At 29.2% G+C, this 21,211-nt stretch overlaps 1 protein-coding gene across 4 annotated transcripts; it reads left to right on the top strand.

Annotated features, from left to right (window-relative positions):
* The first annotated feature begins 304 nt into the window (after nt 1-304).
* On the top strand, nt 305-19,307 carry Epg5 (ectopic P-granules autophagy protein 5). 4 transcript variants are annotated; one of them, XM_076316935.1, is made up of 30 exons: nt 310-446; nt 534-940; nt 1,178-1,420; nt 5,699-6,853; nt 6,923-7,327; nt 7,417-7,630; nt 7,711-7,883; nt 7,969-8,109; nt 8,196-8,356; nt 9,739-9,868; nt 9,950-10,494; nt 10,558-10,735; nt 11,154-11,384; nt 11,495-11,658; nt 11,737-11,922; nt 11,993-12,116; nt 12,195-12,716; nt 12,828-12,970; nt 13,049-13,226; nt 13,296-13,493; nt 13,593-13,724; nt 13,825-14,061; nt 14,163-14,346; nt 14,410-14,969; nt 15,122-15,291; nt 15,369-15,577; nt 15,657-15,902; nt 16,332-16,548; nt 16,616-16,825; nt 18,340-19,307. In XM_076316935.1, the coding sequence occupies exons 2-30, from the start codon at nt 920-922 to the stop codon at nt 18,689-18,691; spliced, it is 7,629 nt and encodes a 2,542-aa protein (XP_076173050.1). In that variant the 5' UTR covers nt 310-446; nt 534-919; the 3' UTR covers nt 18,692-19,307. The 4 variants fall into 4 exon arrangements, with proteins under 4 accessions (XP_076173051.1, XP_076173048.1, XP_076173052.1 ...); XM_076316936.1 differs by having other exon boundaries at nt 305-940; nt 1,181-1,420; XM_076316933.1 differs by having other exon boundaries at nt 305-940.
* Nucleotides 19,308-21,211: the final 1,904 nt, after the last annotated feature.

Here is a 21,211-nt window from a genome sequence, read left to right as displayed (position 1 = left end):
GCGACAATGCGACTATTTCCTTTGAAAAAAAAAGTTATTCGAGTAACGAGTAACAAGTAAATGAAATAAAAGGTTATTTAGATAAAGTGTAATTGGTATTCTATATTTGGCATCTAAATAAAAATGTTCTCAACTCTGGTAATTAGGTATTTTTTTTTCTTATGCGACACCCTGCACATCTACATATATATTTATACACTTTCGGTTATAATTCAAGTGTTATTTGTCTTTCGAATTTCGCTCTTATTAAACGTTCTTGTCACGTGATGTTAGAGCTGTGTTTATGTGATAGTACAGTACAATAAACGCGCGATACGACATTATAAAAATACGAAAAGTGATATGCAATAGTTATTTTTGATAGTTAGTTAACTGTTTTTATTTGTTGTAATACTATGCACAAATATATATGTTTTGCCTAAAAAGATAAACATGGTGTTAATATTGTAAGAAAGGAAAACAATAATTTGAAAATACAGGTTATTGTTTGTTTCTTCATGTACAATCGATTAATTTCGTGCATAATTCCGCAGTTTACCACCGAATAACAGCATATTCATCTTAAACTCGAATCTCGGTCGATGAAAAGATAAGTGAAAAATTAATTAACCGCCTACAAGAAAGAAGAACAACATTATGGTACTACGTAATATGAGAATCAATAAATTTAGTTCTAGTAGGATCTCATTGTACTGTTGCACGTAATAGATCATACAAATAATAGCCTGGATTTCAAAGTACCAATGATATCAGTAGATATGTAGAATGGTACAAAAGAAATTTGTTGTTACGTGATAGACAATTCTTTTATTTCTTTGTACTTTATATTTACATGCTATGTAACATGTTTGAATTACACACGTGAAAAGAACATTACAAAAAATTTGTTCTTTTACTTTTATACCTATATTTATAAAATATGGAGGTACTAAAACGACAGGTAAATATTTATTTTCTGCATTTCTCTCCTTTCATTAAATGTATTACAATTATTCTTTAATTTGTTACTATTTTTTTATCAAAACATTGTGTTTAAGAAAAATAGCAATATATCCATGCATATTAAGCTAAAGTAAATCTGTACATCGTAACATTTACATTTACTATTATTAATTTCATTTTTATATGTAAATTCAGTGTGTCATAATAAGATATGTACATACATATATATTTTTAGAAGCAAGGAAAGGATAAAACTAAGCAATTTAGTATAGACCAACAGATACCAGATGTTCCGACGTTGGAAGAATTTGAATGTTTGCTTGGGGAATCTCCTACAAATTTTCCCAAAGGTGTAGGTATTGAAAATATGGAAAGTGAATTACATTCTGCTTCGATTGATACCGAGGTTTATGAACAACAAACTGTTGAAAGAGTTATGCAAGAAGCAGAACATAGTTCAAAACTACCAACTAATAAGGTATTTCTTTTAATACTTTTAATCTGTCAGTCTTTTATATAAAGGCGGATAAAAACAATTTTATATCATTAAATTGGATTAACAATATTAACGTAATACCTATGGAATACACTAATTCAAAAATGTTCACTTTTTATTACAAATCTATTATTTAGTTACCATATCTATTATTTCTATATCTTTTAAAAATTACAATTTACATAATAGGCTTTATTACAATGATTGTGAGTAACAAAGAAAGAGACAAAACTAACTGCTGATTTCAATAAAATGTTATACATTGGTAGGTTTGTACTTGTGAAGAACATCGTACTAATTTTGGATGCATATGATTATCCATTTCCAGAAAAAGAAAGTTAAAATTTTGGAAACATCAGTTGATAGTTTAGTACCTATAAATATGTTCTTTAAGGGATATTCTGATCACAAATTTACAAAAATCGATTTTTTTAAATTTTATTTCCTTAAAGTATATATTGAAGAATACAGCTCACAGTCGCATTGTGCACTTGTAGCATATTGACAGATATATTTTTCACCCTTATTTGACTTTCATTGTCAAAGAATCCTGGTTTACGAAGAATGTTCTTTTAGATCTCGTAGTTTAGTTAGGTCTAGTAGTTTAGTTTAAATAATCAAAGGTAGCAGATATTAAATATAGAAAACAAAAGCAAGAAATATTCATGCAGAACAACCAACACATAGATAATACCATGAAAATCAATATTTTATGAAGAAAGGTTTCAATCTTCTGAGTATATAACTTGAAAAATTACAAAATAAACATTTTTATGATATAATTATTTTTAATATATTTGAACACTACATTTTTTATTTTTTTTCTGCTATATCTTTATTGGTGAAGGAAAGTGCAATAGTGAGATATAATACTTGCAAGTGTGGTCTGGGTTTTAAAATTGCAGTGTAGTGTAAGTGTGGAATTAATATATCAACTCATTTCTATATGTTGAAAAATCCTTTGGAATAAAACAGCAAATTGTAATCATAATGTCGAGAGAGCCTTAATTTATCTTGATAGATATCTGTCAAGATATCAATCAATACATACTACGGTTGCCTTCAAAATATCCATTACATTACTTCAGTTATCTACAAGTGTATTACTCAAGAGCTGTTAAAAAAGAAAAAAGGAGGAAAAAACAATCCTGAAATGTTTTAGAACATTTAACAATTTTGAAAAGGGAACATGAAGGAAAAGGAGTTTTAGTTTAGTATTTCTACTATCATTGCAAAATACAGCAAAAGAGTTGTCATTACAATTATTAAATCTAAATTTGTATAAGGTTGTAGTTTGTTGAATGAAAAGGACAAAGATATTGAGTACAACAAGTAATGTAAAGAACATAAGGAACATTACACCATGAACCATGGTAGTAGTGTTGTTAAAATGAAAATTTATGATATCATTGAAATGTTTTTGAATTTAGAAGAAAAGTACAGTGAAAAATATACTATGTATATTGAAAATGAGAATAGTAAAACCTATAAGGGAATTTTAAAAGTTCAATTATATGGTAGAATAATAACTATGCCAAAGAAAAAACATGTTGGTCATCTAGAGAAAAGAGTGGGCACATGATTACATAGCACGAAAAAAACCAATAAGGCCATTGGTGGTAAAAGCAGGGAAAATCAACTGATAAATTGACCAAATTTTTTGAATTGGCTACTCACAGAAATTTTCAATTGCTTCTTGAAATGAAAAATGCCATATGGGTCATATTGTACTATAAAAGTTCTATCAACCGAAGTACAACAAAATTTGTACTGTTTTTTTATTTGGTGTATGTGACAACAAGTGAAAACCACCAGTAAACTAAATGAGTTTACTTGCTAATTCTTTCGAACAAGAACTGCTGAAGTTTGTGAACAGAAACACGAAATAGTAATGGATTATTGAATTCTTTAATTAGAATTACTGCTTTCAAGCATACATTGGGGAGTAACAACCATTCAAATTGTTTCATTTTTAGTTGTGCGCATATTCAATGGAGGTTTTTATAATATATTGTGTATTTTGTGCACTGGGAATAACTGTTGTCCAACAAATGGATGTGTATATAAATTTTCTAGATGAAAGTAGGATGTGTTGTTCAAAGCATCAGTCATCCAAAGTAATAAAGAAGGCTTAGACCAACCACAGAGAAATCAAGCAGGAGCTCTTTAAACAAGAGGAAAGTCCATTATATGGTCTTAAACTATTGGATTAATTGTAAGTAAACATATTTTTATAGAACTAATAGGAAAAACTTTAATTGAGTTTTTCTGAAAATCACATTTTTTAGTATGGCTGACACTATCCCAATATTTAGTTGACCAATAGACTTCAAATTTGGGCAAAATCTTTAGCAGATGTGCCATTATTGCATGAATTAAAATTTTAAATAAACCTTGATTTTTTATCATTGTTTTTAACATACTAAAAACGAAAAAAAATAAAAAACACTAATATTTGAATTTCAAAGAACTGCTATTTTTTTAATTATTAAGATTTTTACTCTATTTTGGGTCACATCATTCTTATATTCGTATTAAAAAAAGGTGGTATTTCATTTTTTTGTTCCAGATTAGCAGAAGAGCCAGAATAATGTCAACCAATAAGGCACTTTTTTTTAACAAACTCTATGAAACAAAACAATTTGTATAATTTTAACTATTCTTAATTGAAAAAATAGTTTATATACTCCAGATATTAGTAAATTTGTGTACGAACAGCCTATACAAAAAGTCTCATAATTTCTTTGAAAAAGAATCCCAAGAAAGGCATAAAAAATAGATTTCTAGAACAGAAAACTTTCTTAAGCAAAAGCAATTGTGGCATAGTAGTATATGTAGTAACTGAATGCTAATTTTTCTATTTGTGTTCATATGTTACTACAACAAATTTTTGTACATTTTTAGTTTAAGTAAGTTGTTTATTATTAGTGAAATAATTTAATGCTAAAAATAATTGTAAAAACTTGTTTTTAAATATAAGTAATGTAATTTGTTTGTGGACCGTTGTATATAATCAAGTAACATTTCTCATACAAACAGTCAAATTATAAATTTTCAGTATATTATGAACTGTTAGGAAAAAATGGCTGTTTAATAGTAAAATAATTACAATAAATATTATAATTTTAAGGAATAATATATATTTAGAACCATATTTTATAATTACATATATTTATTTCAGTATAAACAGTATAATAAATCAAATTTTTTCTTTAAATTGTTATATAATACAAATTGTAAGTTAACAAATGTTTACAGCATTTATTCATCTTCTGATTCTGACACTTAATGACAGTATTTGGTCAGAATTAATAGCTAACACTTTCCTATTGTCAATAACCTTTTGATAAGAATGAAATTATTTTTCAAAATATTAACAACAATTAATTTCCCCACAAATATACATAAATATGAATCAATATAAATGCCAAATGTAAATAACCATTTTTTTCCCAGCAGTTTGTAGTATAATAAAAATTGATGCTTTGACTCTTTGTATGATATATTTTATTATATCTGAAAGCATAGAATACAATTATGTTACTAATATTTAAAATCTTGCTTTTTTACTATTAAATTATTTTTCTAATAATGAATAACTTGCTAAACATGAATAAAATCAGAAAAATTTATTTTAATGATATTTGAATTTCAACATTGGCATTCTACTAAGCTATAATTGTAATTGTTAAAACAATAGTCATTTGTCTTATACTAAACTACAAACTGGCCATTCCAAAATTTTGGCTTCTATTGTTTTGAAAACAACTAGCCATCTAGACCTAAAATTACCCTTGTAGTCTTCAAAGGTAGAAACCTGCTGCCCTATATGATTTTATTGAAATTTACACAAGACAAACTTGACTCTCTTTTTGTGAATTCGAACTATACTTGAAAGTGTAAAGCCACCTAAATTGTTTTCATTAATATGTTACTTTTTACTCTAATGTTATGCGATATAATCAATGTGTTTGTTATCAGCTGTTCTTGTATCTATTTAAGTTGAAAATCAATAGAACTCTAAACTGCAAATGTCTTAATCTTTTATATTTATGATATGTTTTAGAATTTAGCAGTATTAAAACATTCTATTTATAGATACAAAGATATCTAATATTCACGAAAGTAAATTTATAGCGCAAAATTTAGTATATTATATCTCTATAATGTAAATATATTTATAGGAATTTATGATGCCTCATTGCCATGATATTATTTTATTATAAATAATTATAACAGATACCTTTATATCAATTTTAGGGTGAAATCGCCGTTTTAGCACCCTTAAAAGACATCTTGGAAGAAAAAGTGCAGTCTGTTAAGACATTGGTTTCAACAGTGGATGTAGTAGATACTGTGCCTGATATAGAAGTTTTTAATAGTGAAATTGCAGTATCAAATTTACCACAATCTACATCAAATACATCAGATTCAAAAAATGTGATATGTGATAAGCAAACAAAGAAACAGTTAGAATCTGTAATAGATACCATGAATGGCATACATACTACTTTTAAAGAAATTACACCATTTACAGATAGTCAGTTAACATTGCTATATAATAACCAAGAGTTAGCATTGATTGATACATTTATTTCAGAATTTACAGAAACTCAACTTAGAGGTAGTACAATTAGACAGCAACATAAATTACATGAGCTTTTAAGGAATTATGTTCGTGTAAGAAATCATTTAATTATCAATTCACATGAATTGGAAATTTTAAAAAAAACTTGTAGAGAAACACAAAATCAATTATGGTGCTCAGAGAAAGACTACATCACAGAAACAGGGGAATGTCAAGATGGAAATCCAGTTACTGCTACACATGAATACTTCATTGCACACTTTAATCAACAAGCATTAGTAGTTTTGTCCAGAAACTTATCAACAATAAAAGATATATTGCATAATACCCAAGCATTGTACTGTTATGAAGCTGAATTATTAAGATTACAAATTGAATATTATATTCAAAGAGTATACATGTCTTGTAAGGAATTAATAAATTTTCCTGAAAATGTACTTGTAAATCTGATACCAGACAACACACCTCTACAAATATCACCACAGCTAGTTGAAATTAGAATGTGCATAACTATATTGTTTAATTTTCAAAGAAAATTATTAAAAGATGGAAAGTTTGTAACAGATACTAGAGAATGGCTTTCAAAACTAGTAGCAATTTTATTGAAAGTAGCAAATTGGCAAGATCATTTATTCCTATTGAATCATATCTTAAGATGCCCTGGTGGTGTAATGAATTGGGCATGTAATTATGTTCAAATGCCAGTACCGCAAGAGTTTAACAAATTAAGTACATCTTCACTAAATGATCCGTACTTAGATCACATAATAGCTACATTGGCTGTTATTCTATCACCAATCAAAGATAGAGATACATTTCTTGAACAGGTATTTAAGTAATTGCTTTGTAATATACAATATTTATATAAATGCGATAAATTTTGTTATTTTGATTAGGTACGAATATCATTACAAGATACAGTACCTAGTCCTGGCGATTCAGTTTGGGTAATGCTGGATGAAGATGGAGAGGAAGATGAAGATATATATAATACTGGGGCAAATCTATTTGAAAGTGATCTCATTTCTTTATTAAATCAAATTCCTTTTAATAAAGTATTTGAACATGTTTTGTACATCCAGTGTCAGAATAACAGATATTATCAAGACAAAAATTCTATCACTCATCATCACATGTTACGAATGTTCGCATTTTTTACAATAATTGTTAAACATCTAAAACAAGGCTTGAAAACATACGATTCTCCAAGATATAGACAATTAACTAAACGATTAAGTGCATTAATTAGAGATATTGTGCAGTATGCCAGTGACCAATGGGAAGAATTTGATAAAAGTCAGGTAATTTTATACTATTACTTTATATGAAAATGTTGCTATATAATTATAAAAGTATTACTGTACAAAATTCTTATATTTTGTTTTTACAGATTATGGATGAATCAATATTACTAAAACTTCAAGTTGAATATGATTGTTTTTTTCTGAGAGCAATTCTTTGTATATTTTCTTCGCGTCGTTTAGGTGCGTGGCAATATTTAGCTGCTGTCCCATATCATTTAATATCCACAAATACTTTGTGGCAGATTTTTTATATTTTGCACACTGATTCTGCGCAAACTACTTCTGGTGTATGCATACAGAGTAAGTACAGTTATGCAATAAGAAAATTTAAAAAAATAATAAACTCAAATATGGATTCCGATATTGTGATAACATTGAAGATTGGGAGAATGAATTAAATTGCCCGCAACTTCATAAAAAATTTGAAGAAATATTAAGCAGTATGCCAGCAGATGAATCATATTATCTTTTAACAACTTTTGCTAACATGGCCATGGCAAGAGGTGACAAAGATTATGACTTTGTAAAAGCGACAACGATTAATTTATTTCGAGTATGTTTAAAGTTTTATGTTATAAGTTTTAAATGTTAGACAATAATCATAGTCTGAATATTTTAATAATAATCGTTATTTGTAGATTGGATTTCTTAGTGAAAAAACACAAGATTCTTGCTCAAAAGATGTTCGATCTCTTTTATCAAACTTAACAAATAAATATCCTTCACTTCTATCAGATATTTTACATAAATTAAAAGATAACTTTATATCAGCTGGAAAGGTAAAAATACTTAGTTATAAAACTCTGCTATACATTTATTTATATATAATAAATTTGTAAATTAAATTGAAATTTATTAATTTTAGCTAAGTTTATATTTATTTACTGAACTAAAAATGGACAAATGGATACTACAAGAACAAGATATAAAAATTATTTCGGGATTGTTACATCAATATCCACTGACATCAATTGAGAATCATTTAGCTCGTTTAATTCTTACGCATTTGAATTGGGGTTTTGATAAGTAAAAGCAATTCTTAATTTATTTGAATTGAGGGGGAGAGAGAGAGAGAGAGAGAGAGAGAGAGAGAGAGAGAGAGAGAGAGAGAGAGAGAGAGAGAGAGAGAGAGAGAGAGAGAGAAAGATGAGGCAAGTAGAAGTGTGCAAATTTCTCATGTCGAAAGAGAACGAAAAAATTTATTGTAATATAAACAATAAAAATGTTTAATTTTGGGGATGGAACATAATTTAGTATAATAAGAATTTTTTTTATGAATATCTCCAAAAAAAAATTTATCAAATATGCATAACTATATCCACCCTACTGCACGGTAAACAGCGGCACGTTGATAGTTTGACCGATTTGTTTAGCTAGAGCTGTTTTCTGGATTTTCATTAACGTATCAGTGAAAATGAGAACTGTTTTTAAAAGTAAATGTAAGAAGCGTTTATTATAGTCAGATTTTTAAATTTCATTTATATTGCAACAATTGTAAAATAGAAACAGACTTTCTAATATTTTTTAGAGTGAGGAATTTGTATACCTCAGATTGTCTCATCATATTTTGATGTTTTGTGTATATATATTTAATATACTGGGGGTTACCTACAGGTGGATATTCTTTTAAGGGGTGATTCTAATTCATAATGAGACGAAAATAAAAAATTACAAATTGCGTTTCAGGCTTCGTGTCTGAGTTAGTAAAAAAGAATTTGTTTGTTTTCTAGTGAACAGTAAATTACAATTGTAATGTTTCTTTTTTTTTAATTTATGCATCAATAAAATTCAACATTATTCATATTTTAAAACTACAGTATAAACAACAATTAACTTAAGAAACGGCTATAGAAACTCCACGCGTGCATGTTTCGAAGGTGTTGTAATTTTTTATATTTCGAATCATAGTGTAATATTTAACACGCATATTGTATTCAATATATATTTACAGAAAATGTAAACAAAACCATTTTTTTTAACTAGAAAAAAAAGACAATACATACGTTTATATACATATTCACATATTCAAAAAATGTATTTGTTTTTAATAGTCAAAATTGTCTCGAAATTTATCTTGATGACACTAATCTTTACAACAATATCTCCCTGATACGTTGATAAATAAAGAGCCTCAATTGCAAATTTGTTATTTTTGATTTCGACTTATTTTGGCTTTTAAAATCATTTTCTAAAAGGATGTCCACCTGTAAGTAAACATCCTGTATATATTTAATGATTTAATTTATTTATATATATATATATATTTATATATTTTTTATTCCATTTATATATATATTAAACAATAAAAATGTTTAATTTTGGGGATGGAACATAATTTAGTATAATAAGAATTTTTTTTATGAATATCTCCAAAAAAAATTATATATATATATATATATATATTACAGAAATGGTAGTTTATACCTTCCCATTGAGTTACATAGACGTATAGCATTATTAATTGTTGAACTTACAATGAAATATGCACCTGATTTTCCTATCCAACCTGTATCTTTATTAGCAGAGGGTGTAAAGCAGGCAAGTTTGTTTTTAAATACTGTATATATTCTTCACAATCATGAATTATTAAATTTTCCTATACTAAATAAAAATTTACAGGTCTCATCAATAATAAGACCTCAGAATGCCGAACATGCTTTTTCATTCTGGGCATGGGAAATAATTTCAAAACTTAGATTACACCAACTTGATCAAAGTGAAGCTGTTTGCCATCATGTGTTAATGAATCCTACAGACGCATTTTCTTGTATACCTGACATGGATTCTGATTCATATTTGGAAATTTTAGTAATTGGTACACGAGAAAAGCAACCAATTGCATGTTATTTAGCAACACTTATGACATTATGGGGTCACTCTGTACCTTTGATATGTTCAAAAGGTTTCAGTCAGTTACAGATATTACAGTGTTATTCTAAATATGAGCAAGTACTTATATGTTTACATCATATTGTACCATTGTTCTTGGAGTGTATTGACTCATTATCAAAAAATAAAAAGTTTGTTAATTTAATTATTTCCCTAATTACGGCCGATAAATCCTACTCGAATATGGCCAAAAATTTTATAACTACAGAATTTCCTGGAACAATATTGAAACAATTTTCAAACATGATACAATCACATTTATATAATTTTAAAAGGTAAATTGATCATATTTTTTAAAAGAATGCATTGAATAGTAATTTATTTATTTATTATTACAGATATTGTTTACAAAATCCAGAGAAATTTGTATATCTGTGGTTGAATATACTGCTACTTGTACCAGGTTGGAATAAAGATCAAAGTGTACTGTATTTAATAGACACAGTGATCAGTGTTTCATTTTTACATCTAGAAGCAAAAGCAACAGTGGAGAATATTTTTCAAAGTCTTCTTTCTGTAAGGCCAAGTTAAATTTATATTTTTATTACTGTGTAGATTGTATTGAATTGCTAATATAAGTTACTAAAATATTTTTTCATTCAAATATGCATCTGAATTTAACACGTTCTTTGTCTTGGCTTGTAAGTGTAGAACAATTTGCACGTCCAGAGTAGAGATAAGCTTCCTATGATAATAAATATATTGTCTTCTTTTTTGAAAACCATGTATCATCGATCTTGCGATGATGCTACATTTAGTTTTAATGAGCATGCCAATAAATTCAACAGCACTTTTTGTGCATTTTGTTTAACTTAAGTTTAAGAATTTTATTCCATAAATTTTTCATTTTCAAGCAATGGCAAAAATGGGCATTTTTTAATACCCTCCTTTGATTAAGATACAGGGAGTTTATAATTTAATTAATTATTTTCAGAATACCACCTCGAATCGGAATTTAATAACATCATTTGAATCATTTTTAAATTGGGCTACTGGTTCCTCAAATTCCACAAGTCTTTTAGGAGGATCTATGCAATCGATTTGGGTTGTTTATCAGATATTTTCAATTGAACAATACAATAAGGAAATTAAGACTGGATTGTGGCGTGAAATTTTACGAGAGTTGTCAATACAGTCCAAAATATCACTTGATACTGCTATTAAGGTACGCTTCAACTAATGTACTGCATATACTTATAATCTTTTAAAAGAGTTATACATTACTTATATCGAATGTTCGTATTTTTTACATCGCATTTTTTTTTCTTTTTTCAGAGAGCTTGTATAACAGTAAAAATGCAACCTTTTGGAGGTAATGCATTATTTATACACCGTTGGTCTCAACAGGCACTAGATACTCCTATGGATCATCCTATTCTTCCTCTTTTATGGCAAAATTTTTTTGCTTTGTTTCTTGCCAGAGTTCCAACAACATCAGGGTTTGTTTTGTTTGATAGGAGACAAATTTGAGTTTTACATATTTTATGTATTGCAATTACAATTTATTATCTTTTCAGAGTTATTGATCATGGAGGAATTGGTGAAAAATTTTTTGAAGGCATGATTAATTTAAGTTATTTTAAAAAATTAAAAAAACGACTACATGATACTACTACATATTTTCAAGTAAAAGGAGAGCAAAATTTAGATAATGGAAAACCAATTACTGATGAAAGACGAACATTTTATTTTAATGCAGCAAAGTATATTGTATTCAAATATATTTGATGTAATAAATTTAAAGAAAAAAATACTATGATTATATTTTTGCAGATTTTATAAAACATTAAGTTTATGGCTTGAGGAACCAAGGCTGCAAGAACCAGGTCTTTATCTATCAGCATTACCACCACAATACATGACACAAAAATTAGTATTACTCGCTCAAGATGATTGGGTAAGATACAAACTTTTCTAACTCAATTATTATGAATATACAGAAACGTAATATTTTGTATAATATTTGTTTAAGTAGACTCCATGGTTAGAATATGTTGATTACTGGACAGTACAGCAAAACCAAATAAATGCAGTCCAAGAATGGCAACGTATATGTTACAGAAATTGTGAAAATCAATATGGGAAAGAAATTAATACATCAATCACATTCTCAGAGATAGCTGATCCATTACAAAGAATATTTAAAAGATTGACTACATATGAACATCCTGTTCCACCACCATGTATAAATCGAAATCAAAAAATTCTTAATTGTATAAACACAGATAATTTATACAACTATAATGCAATCATTAATTTAATTAAGCCATATCTTAAAATTATATTAGAATATGCTCAGACATATAATTTAATGATCGCTGAACATACAGCAGTAGATTGTAATTTTTTACAATTAGTACCTAAACTTTATCGAGAAGTACAAAATCAAGTAATATTGCATGCATTATGTGATCCAGCACCTTTAAATCAATTACGATCTAGGTTAGGAACACCACCTACTATTCATTGCGCTGGTCCAGCAGTAATTAGGATTAAGGTAACAATGATAATACTTTTACGATTATAGATGTATAATTAAATATTATTTTATCATTACTGTGAATATATTACTAATACTGCATTATTTATATGGTATTTTAATATTTAGGTAGCTGAAGCTCACGTTAATGAAGGAGTTGCTGATGTGATAACTCAAAATAGAGCAGAGTATGAAAACTTATTAATAAAAGCAAGTCAGCCTCCTCCTAGTAAAGTCACTCAGGGATGTGTTTTTTTAGATCATGTAATTGCGTATGTATAATAGCAATTCTTTTAGTTTGCAGTGAAATTTGTATCCATATGAAATGAATTTTTTTCTTTTTTTTACAGAATGTTGGAACATGAAGTAACTTTTATTCGAACCAGTGAAAACACAACTGCACTATACCAAATTCAAGAAAGTGGAGTTAAATTATTTTATTATCTTATAGAATGTTATACAGAAGAAGCAGCATTGTGTCCACCAACAAAACAAGCTATTGCTACTTGTCTAGAAAAGTTAGGGCAAGTAAGTGCTATTGTGTAGTTTATAAAAATATATTTAATTGAAACATTATTAATGTTAATATTTTAAAAGCTATTTATTAGTGGCGAAGAAAATCAAGGTCCACAATTATTAAGCACTCTAATTCAGAGACCAGATCTTGGAAGTTTGCTTGGACCATATTTTACACCTGTTACTGGTGGTGCTTCGAAATTTTTACAAATGTATCAAACAATTGTTAAATTATCTACTGGCCAGAATCATGATCTCTGTTTTGTATTGTTATCAAAAGTATGTTACCGGCAATATATATCACACACGTTAATAATTAATGTTTTAAATATTTTGTAATTTATATGGCATATGTTTCTATTTTCATTCTTATTTTAGTTTGATATTGGGAGTTGGTTAAATTACAGACGTCCTAGGTTGAGTGAGCGATCAATGTTCATAGATTTGGTATCTAAAGCTCTTTGTAATATAGGTTTTAATCCAGAAGAAGAAAAATTGGTTTTACATGAGGTATTTGTATATTTCATGTAGATTAAAGTTTATTATTTATACTGTATTATACATAAACTTTTAATTCATCTATGAAATGGTAACACACTTTTTCTTATAGCTATTTAGAAATCATTTACGACTTATTTTACTACATGAATTTCCCGAACATTATGGCGAAGTTCTGAGTGCTATATTAAAAAGTAGTGAAAGTCAAAACTTATCTTTAGATGTTTGGCGAGATTTATTAGGAACTTTAAGTGGTAAACCAAAAAATGTATTTTCAATCCAATCTTCTAAAATTAGAGATGACATTCGTCACTATGCTACTGAACAAAGACTTCTTTCTCGACAAGAGGTTTGTTCAGTTATCTACAGTGCATAAATTTTATTTTTTAATCTTCATTATGATTTATTAGTATGTTCAAAATGAATTTCAATGTTTTTACTTCATTACAGATGTACGATACAGCCATATTATTGTGTCAACATTTTATGCAAGAGCGTTTACAGTATGGTCTTTATGGATTGTATCCAAAATATAGAGTTTACAACGAACCGTTAACGATATTTCTTGGTATGATAGGTCATGCTCTTGTTGTGCTTACTCTTCAATTTGATAGAGGTTCATTAGGAGATCAATGTAAGCATTTAAAATTTACCCTAAGTTTTATTTAATATATTAATTGTATTTTATCATTTAAAGTATGCGAGAAAATATGGCCAGTTTTAAGTGAAATGTATGCACCTTGGATTACACCATATTGGACACGTAATTTAAAGGAACCAACTGCTGCATGGATTCAACAACTTACAGATGATAGATCTGTTTTATTACCATGGATTGTTACAGACGGTTCTTATGCTAACAAAATTGTAGCAATGTTTGTTGAATGTATTCGTTTTATTATTGATACATTACCAGCATCCAGTAGAATTCTTTCCTATGTTTGGCAGTTTTATGTTACTAATTTTGCACATACTTCAGTTAAAGATCATATTTTAAATGTTATTCATGGTAATTTTTTATCATTACCATGGGATCATCTTTATCCGAGTGTATGTGATATAGAATTTATGATAAAAGTGATTGACCAATATTTACCAGATAGTCACTTATTTCTTGGCAGTATATTTACATGCCTCAATTGGTCAGTTTGGATCAACGATTTTCTAACGACACAGTCATTATCTACTGCATCGAGAATGCACGTTTGTTTATTAAATTTACTGGTAAAATTATCCAACGAACCAAATGTTAGACAGGTAAATTAAAAAGAAATATTGATACAAAACAAATTTGATAGATACAGTTCATTTTATAAAGTAATTTTATATTTCATATTATATTCTAGTTTGAAAATTTATCGTTTCATTTTATATAGTTTTTATATTGAAATAGTGATATTATATTTTAGAGCGATAAAACAATTCAATTAATTACCGAAGCTGAAAAATTTTCGTGGCATTTACTAGATGCAAGTTCATATGATCAAATAATTAATTGGTATGTTATGAGTTGTGATCCAAAAGTTATTCTTTATGTTGACATTGATCAATGTCATCCTATAGATATTGCTATAAATAAGTATGTATGATTTTAATATAATAGTTTAATTATCACAGGGATATACAGTATGTGCTTTAGTAAATTGTATATTATAGTTTGATAAAGGTATCAGCAGGCTATGATCCTTCTGTATCTCATTTTCATCCGACTACATTAAAGAAGAAACAAATGTATGTTCGTTCTTCAGCAAAACTATTGATCAGTTGTGCAACTCGACATAAGTCTCTATTATCTGCAAATCCAAAATTATTTATTAGTACATTATTAAGAATGTTAGATGATATGGAAGCTGTTATTATGAATAGTGAGTACAATATTTTTTGTATATCAGATATTCATTTTTTACAATAAAATGATTAATAAAAAATACCAATACTTTCCAGCTGTTCCAGAATCACAACAAATAACAGAAGCAAGTTTACTAATAATTGAACAGCTTCATACTTTAAATCAAAGTGAACTTCTTATGGAAAATCTTCGTACTAGTTGGAGTTCATGGTTTTTAAAAAGAACAGCTACCTGTCCAATTCTTATGGGTCTACTTAGAGTTGTAACCATAGCAATTACTTCACCATGTATACTTGGAGAATTAATGGAAGCTGCATTGGAAGCATATTTTAAATTTAATGGTGTGTAAGATAAAAGTTTACATAATGTTTCTTAATAATTAAAGTATAGGTTTTATAAAGCGTTTTAAAATAATGAAATAACACCAGGTAAAGGGTAATGCATAAAACTTCAAAAGTTAATATAAATCTTTCAAGAATTATAATAAGAAATTATACCTGTGTTCTCTAAGCTAAGAAAAAATTATTCAGGAAAAGGTTAAACCGTTCAAAAAGAGATACAAAAAAGATACACCACAAGCCACCTATCCATTCCAGAAAATATGAATGAGCGAATTTCTATGCTTATTTTAGAATGATGAATGAAGCACTAGGTTTCAGCATAATTGCTGCTATGTTTCTTATGGACACTTATATAATATTTACTAATTCTCATTTATATAAATCATGTTCGTCTTATGTAATTGTACCTTTTGTTTCAATTTACATTAGTATCTGAAGAAGTTCAACCAACATGGGCTTCAGTGTTGACAATTTTGCAATCAACGGTACCTCGCCAACCACCAGTGGAAACTGTCTTAGTTTCTGAAGGAAGACTTTTGGTACTCTATTCTATTTTACTTAAACGACTTCCATCGTGTCGAGATATTAAAGAAGAAGGAATGCTTCTTATAAATTTGGTTGATTGGATTGAAGCTGTGAGGCCAATGTAAGTAATAACATATACAAATTTGTATACTGATATATTTACATTTGATCAAGTATTCTTTATTTAGGGATAACAATGAAGAAAAGCTTCCTCTCTTATGGGCTAAAACATGCGAATTGGCATACAGACAATGTCAATTCAGTGATAATACTATCATCGCTACTAGAGCTCTTAAAAGTTTAGCACGTATTTTGTTAACACTGGCTGATGATGGAGAACAAGGGTGGGGTATACTAGGAGCTATTGGCCTTAGAAAAGGATCTCTCTTTTCTATTAGGTAAGTTAAAGGTATAACCGATGGTTATAGTAGTATTAGTAGCGACACAAAATGGTGGGATAAATCAAAATATCTAAAATCTTTATACCAAAAGAAAACTGAAGATCCTTCATCATTTTACAATTGCCGGCTTCGTTTATCAAATAAATTTAATTTTATCAATTCTACTGGCTGCTATGTAGTCTAAAAGCATTAAGAATCCTGTTCCATGCTTTACAATCGGGACAGTATGTTTTTTATTAAATACTATATTTGGCTTTCGCTATACTATAGTTCTACCGTCCGAATTAAATAAATTAATTTTTATTTCCTTAGAAAGTATTACACTATTCTAGCTGTAAAAATATTATAGTTGTCTTAGTTTATTGACTTGGAAATATTCCTTGCTTTCCTTAGGTGCTATTCTACCAGTGTATCACTTACCACGTAAAATTCTGTGAACCATTTTTTCCAAAACTGTTTTCTATTTTTTTTTACGAAATGTTTACTAAAGAAAAAATTAATAATTCCTAAACAATTCTCTTCTTATACGCTCAATTTAATGACGACAAGATCTATTGTGTTTCTCTATTTCTATTAGTAAAATATGGCAAGTATATCATTTGTAGCTTCTTTAATGGTTAATTGTTTGTTAAAACAGCGTGTATTTTGCATATCAAGTATTGTTTGTTTTATATTTATCGAACAAATGATATTTTTATATCGTGCAAAAGCTCAATTTTGTGAGTAACTATTGTATTGGATTGTTCGGAAAATTCGTGCCGATTTTCGATAGATAGCATGAATTTTTAAGTTGCATGAAAGATGGAGAAAGGTTGTGGGACAAAATGGCAACTATAATACGTTGTTCAATAAGTTTCATCGAACGACAAAACTTATTGAACAACCTAATGTAATTCAATAAATGTATACCGAAATTTAAATGTATTGCCTTTGAATTTTCATTAAAAACCGGCACGAACTTTCCGGACAAACCAATACATAAGTACCGCGTACCAGAAATGCCATCAATAAACTTCAACTAATTATAACTCGATAACGAAGCTTCTGGTTGTAAAATAGTAGAAGATATATTGAATTTTCTTCACGCGAGGAATTTATTCTAAATAAGGGTCTCACACACAATTTTGTTAACATCTGGTATATCTATATATTTTTATTATTATTTGTTTGATATTACTATATTTTTTATTATTATTACTTATATTAAAAGATAAAGAATTCGTAATGGAATGAATAAATCGCATGACGAATTTGAGTTAACGAAATCATGATCAATGTTACGAAATTAAATTTTGTCATAGGTCGAGGATTATCTTTTTTTTTTAAGTCCTCGAAAATTCTCATTCGATTATCAATTCATCAGTTACAATTTATTTAACAAAATTTAAGGCTATTACTCAAATAGCTTTAAAATTAACAATTTTCAAAACTTTGAAAAATGAAATTTATCCAAATATCCAAATAATACTGTATTGTATTTAGTTTCAAATTTGTATTTTACATTTATCTAGGTGCAAATTTTTAAGTCGTGCAATAGGCGTATATTGCTTGGCTCAGTTACCTGAATCAAAATCGGAGCAGCAATTAGTGAGATTTACTCCACATTCACCTGGAGTAGCACCTTTAAGAACAGCCGATCTGGATTCAATGGATATTCGACCTAGTACAGAAGCTATCAAAGCTATGCAGACTTTAGAAAGGCTTTTATTAAGCAAGCAATATGTAGATCTTAAAGGAAACATAGAACGTTCGATAAGATTAATTAGAGATTCTGCAAATTCATTACATAATGCAGTTACAGTTGTAGGCCTGCTTGCAACGGAACTTTACAAACAAAGATATTTGCATGTTTTAACCAAGTAACTGGCGCTTAATTTTATAATATCACTTTTTATTGCATAAAATGAAAAACTCTGTGTAGATATTAAAATTCAGTTAAAACAAAGTAGTATTTTTTATATGAATCTAATCGAGAAATTAATTTTATAGTTATAATTATCTGAAAAACAACCATTATTCACATAGCACAATGTGTACAAAATTTTATTTTTTATATTTATAAGTAACATTAACTTTTATTGCAGATTTATAATGTAAATTATATTTGTCGAACATATAACAAATGTTTCAGCCACTGCTACTCACGAGTAGATCTCCTTACGCGGTCTTACCTACCTCTTATTGGGGAATCTGCCAGTATTTCTGTAATCTAGTAATGTTTGCGAGATTCGGAGTTTATGATGCACAGTACTGGCTTAATAAAATATTATAGTTATTTAAAACATTTATTATGCGCTTAGTTTGCCTTTATGCAAACATTTACGAGAAATGAAACATAAAAGAGGTGGCAAAGTTGTTAATTTCTTACAATTTTTAATATAATAATGACTACCTCTAGTTGTAACTGTTTTGTTTGTCCAAGTAGTATTGTATAAACGAAATAATTTTTAAATAAAATAAATATTATGTAGCCATGTAACTGTTTGGTCATAAATAAGCAAGCAAATACTATACATTATTTAAGTTTTACGTATAACTGTACATAATATATCTTTATTATTAATATGCAATTTCTTTTATTAAAATGTAATTTATTTTACACTACTATAAAAATAATCAATATATTTATTCACATTATGTTCTACATATTTTAATCCAGATATACAACTACACGAGCATAGAACACTCTCTGTCACGCTACAGATCCTGAGTGGCAATTATACAACAAAACATTACTGTAAAATCAAAAAGGGGATGATTTTTCATATAAAAATAAATAGGAACTTTAGAATAAAATTTCTTGGATGTTGGCAACCCGTGCCGCATACTCCAGGTCGATATAAGGTCAATCGTGATACCAGTCGTGATAAGCCGATGACTTCCGCTGCTTGTCTCAAGAGTTCTTACGCGTACACAATTCTTATTTGGCACTAGGACACAATCTTTTAGCTTTGCATGGAAATCTTCGTATTCACCATATTCAATTGTACCATACAGTGATCGAGGATTAATCAAATCGCTTGAAACGATCAGCAATGCGCCAGTATCGCGAGCACCAAGAGAAGAAGGATGAGGAAGAAGTGGAGAGTGGAAGAGAGGACGCTTCACTCCGCTGTTCCCCTCTCTTTAAACAAGGAAGAGGACCTCGGAGGGCGATGGAGCAGGTCGCTTGCTCCTCGCGAAAATTGAGCAAGGCTACGATGAATATCCTCTTTTTTATCGTGGGGAAATCTTCGAAAGATGCCTCCGACACCTTGAGGTGGGGTCGGGGATTTGTGGGATTTCCCGCATCCTGTAATACCGCAACAATGGCTGGCCCAGTCCACTACTGGCCAATAGACTGAAGATTTATGACTACTGTCCTGTAACTCTTGCTGGTGTGGCTGGGTAGAGGTTTTGGTAGCTTCGCCTATCAAATGGTGCACGTTCTGTCCAGGCATGGCTACTTCAGACAGTATCTGCACCGTATAGGTAAGCAAGTGATGACACTGCTGGCATTATTCCGGCGACCAGGATACTCCGCAGCACATCTTCGAGGTGTGCCCCACTTGGATGGGTGAGCACTGTGCTTGGTGGGAGTAATTGAGGGGATCTCTCGCTGTTGAGCGTGATGAGAGCATGCACGGCAGTGGGAGCTTATCAGCAGAGGCAAAGGGAAATCGTCCTCGTAGCTGATTGTCTGGCGTTCCAGTCCCTCTTCTCTCTTTACACCATACAGAGGACTAACCCCTTGTCTCAAGAATATAAGATAAATGCCTCGCCGACTGCGGACGGGAAATGAGTCGTTCCTCTGTCCCCATGTCGCGGTTACGGGGCTTTTTATAAAAGTGGTCTACTGGAAAGGAAGGCACCGAGAAATCCCATACTACCCTCGACCTCACCCTAAGAAATCGGGGGATTCTTTGGTTGATTCCCTCACATAAAAGAAAACCATATCAAACGCAATACATAAATTGGACAAATGTCAAGTCAATTTACGACATACCAATCTGATGTAGTAATAGTGTAAATAATTGTCCAAATCTGTCTGTGTAAATAAAATGACGCAAATAATCGAACAGAATACTATCGTCCCAGCTCATAAACGGAAGACATGACTTCGGACATTATCAAATTGTGGTACATGAATCGATACATTGTAGGTTGGTAATAAGTATAAAGAGTTACTGAGTTCGCAAGAATAAATGTATAAAAGGCGAGAGTGTAGTGCTCTTCTTTGAATGTGTAATAAAGTATGAAAATGTGATAGCAACCAATACATTATAAAGCGTGCGGTAGTTTTGTAAAAAGGAAAATCCTATCTACATTCATCCTGTAATACAGTTCACCGATATTAATAACGAATTAATATATCAAATCAATTACATAACAAGGTGTTCGTTT

Source organism: Ptiloglossa arizonensis, chromosome 7 (assembly GCF_051014685.1).
Source record: "Ptiloglossa arizonensis isolate GNS036 chromosome 7, iyPtiAriz1_principal, whole genome shotgun sequence".
Classification (NCBI taxonomy): Eukaryota; Metazoa; Arthropoda; class Insecta; order Hymenoptera; family Colletidae; genus Ptiloglossa; species Ptiloglossa arizonensis.
This window is presented reverse-complemented; position numbering and strand designations above follow the sequence as displayed.

Bases quoted from the DNA above. Each gene is read 5' to 3' on its own strand.
- Epg5 (XM_076316933.1), top strand. From the start codon at position 920: ATGGAGGTACTAAAACGACAG. The intron at 7,328-7,416 runs GTAATTTTATAC...TTGTTTTTACAG, and splicing joins AAGAATTTGATAAAAGTCAG to ATTATGGATGAATCAATATT. The intron at 15,903-16,331 runs GTGTGTAAGATA...AATTTACATTAG, and splicing joins AGCATATTTTAAATTTAATG to TATCTGAAGAAGTTCAACCA.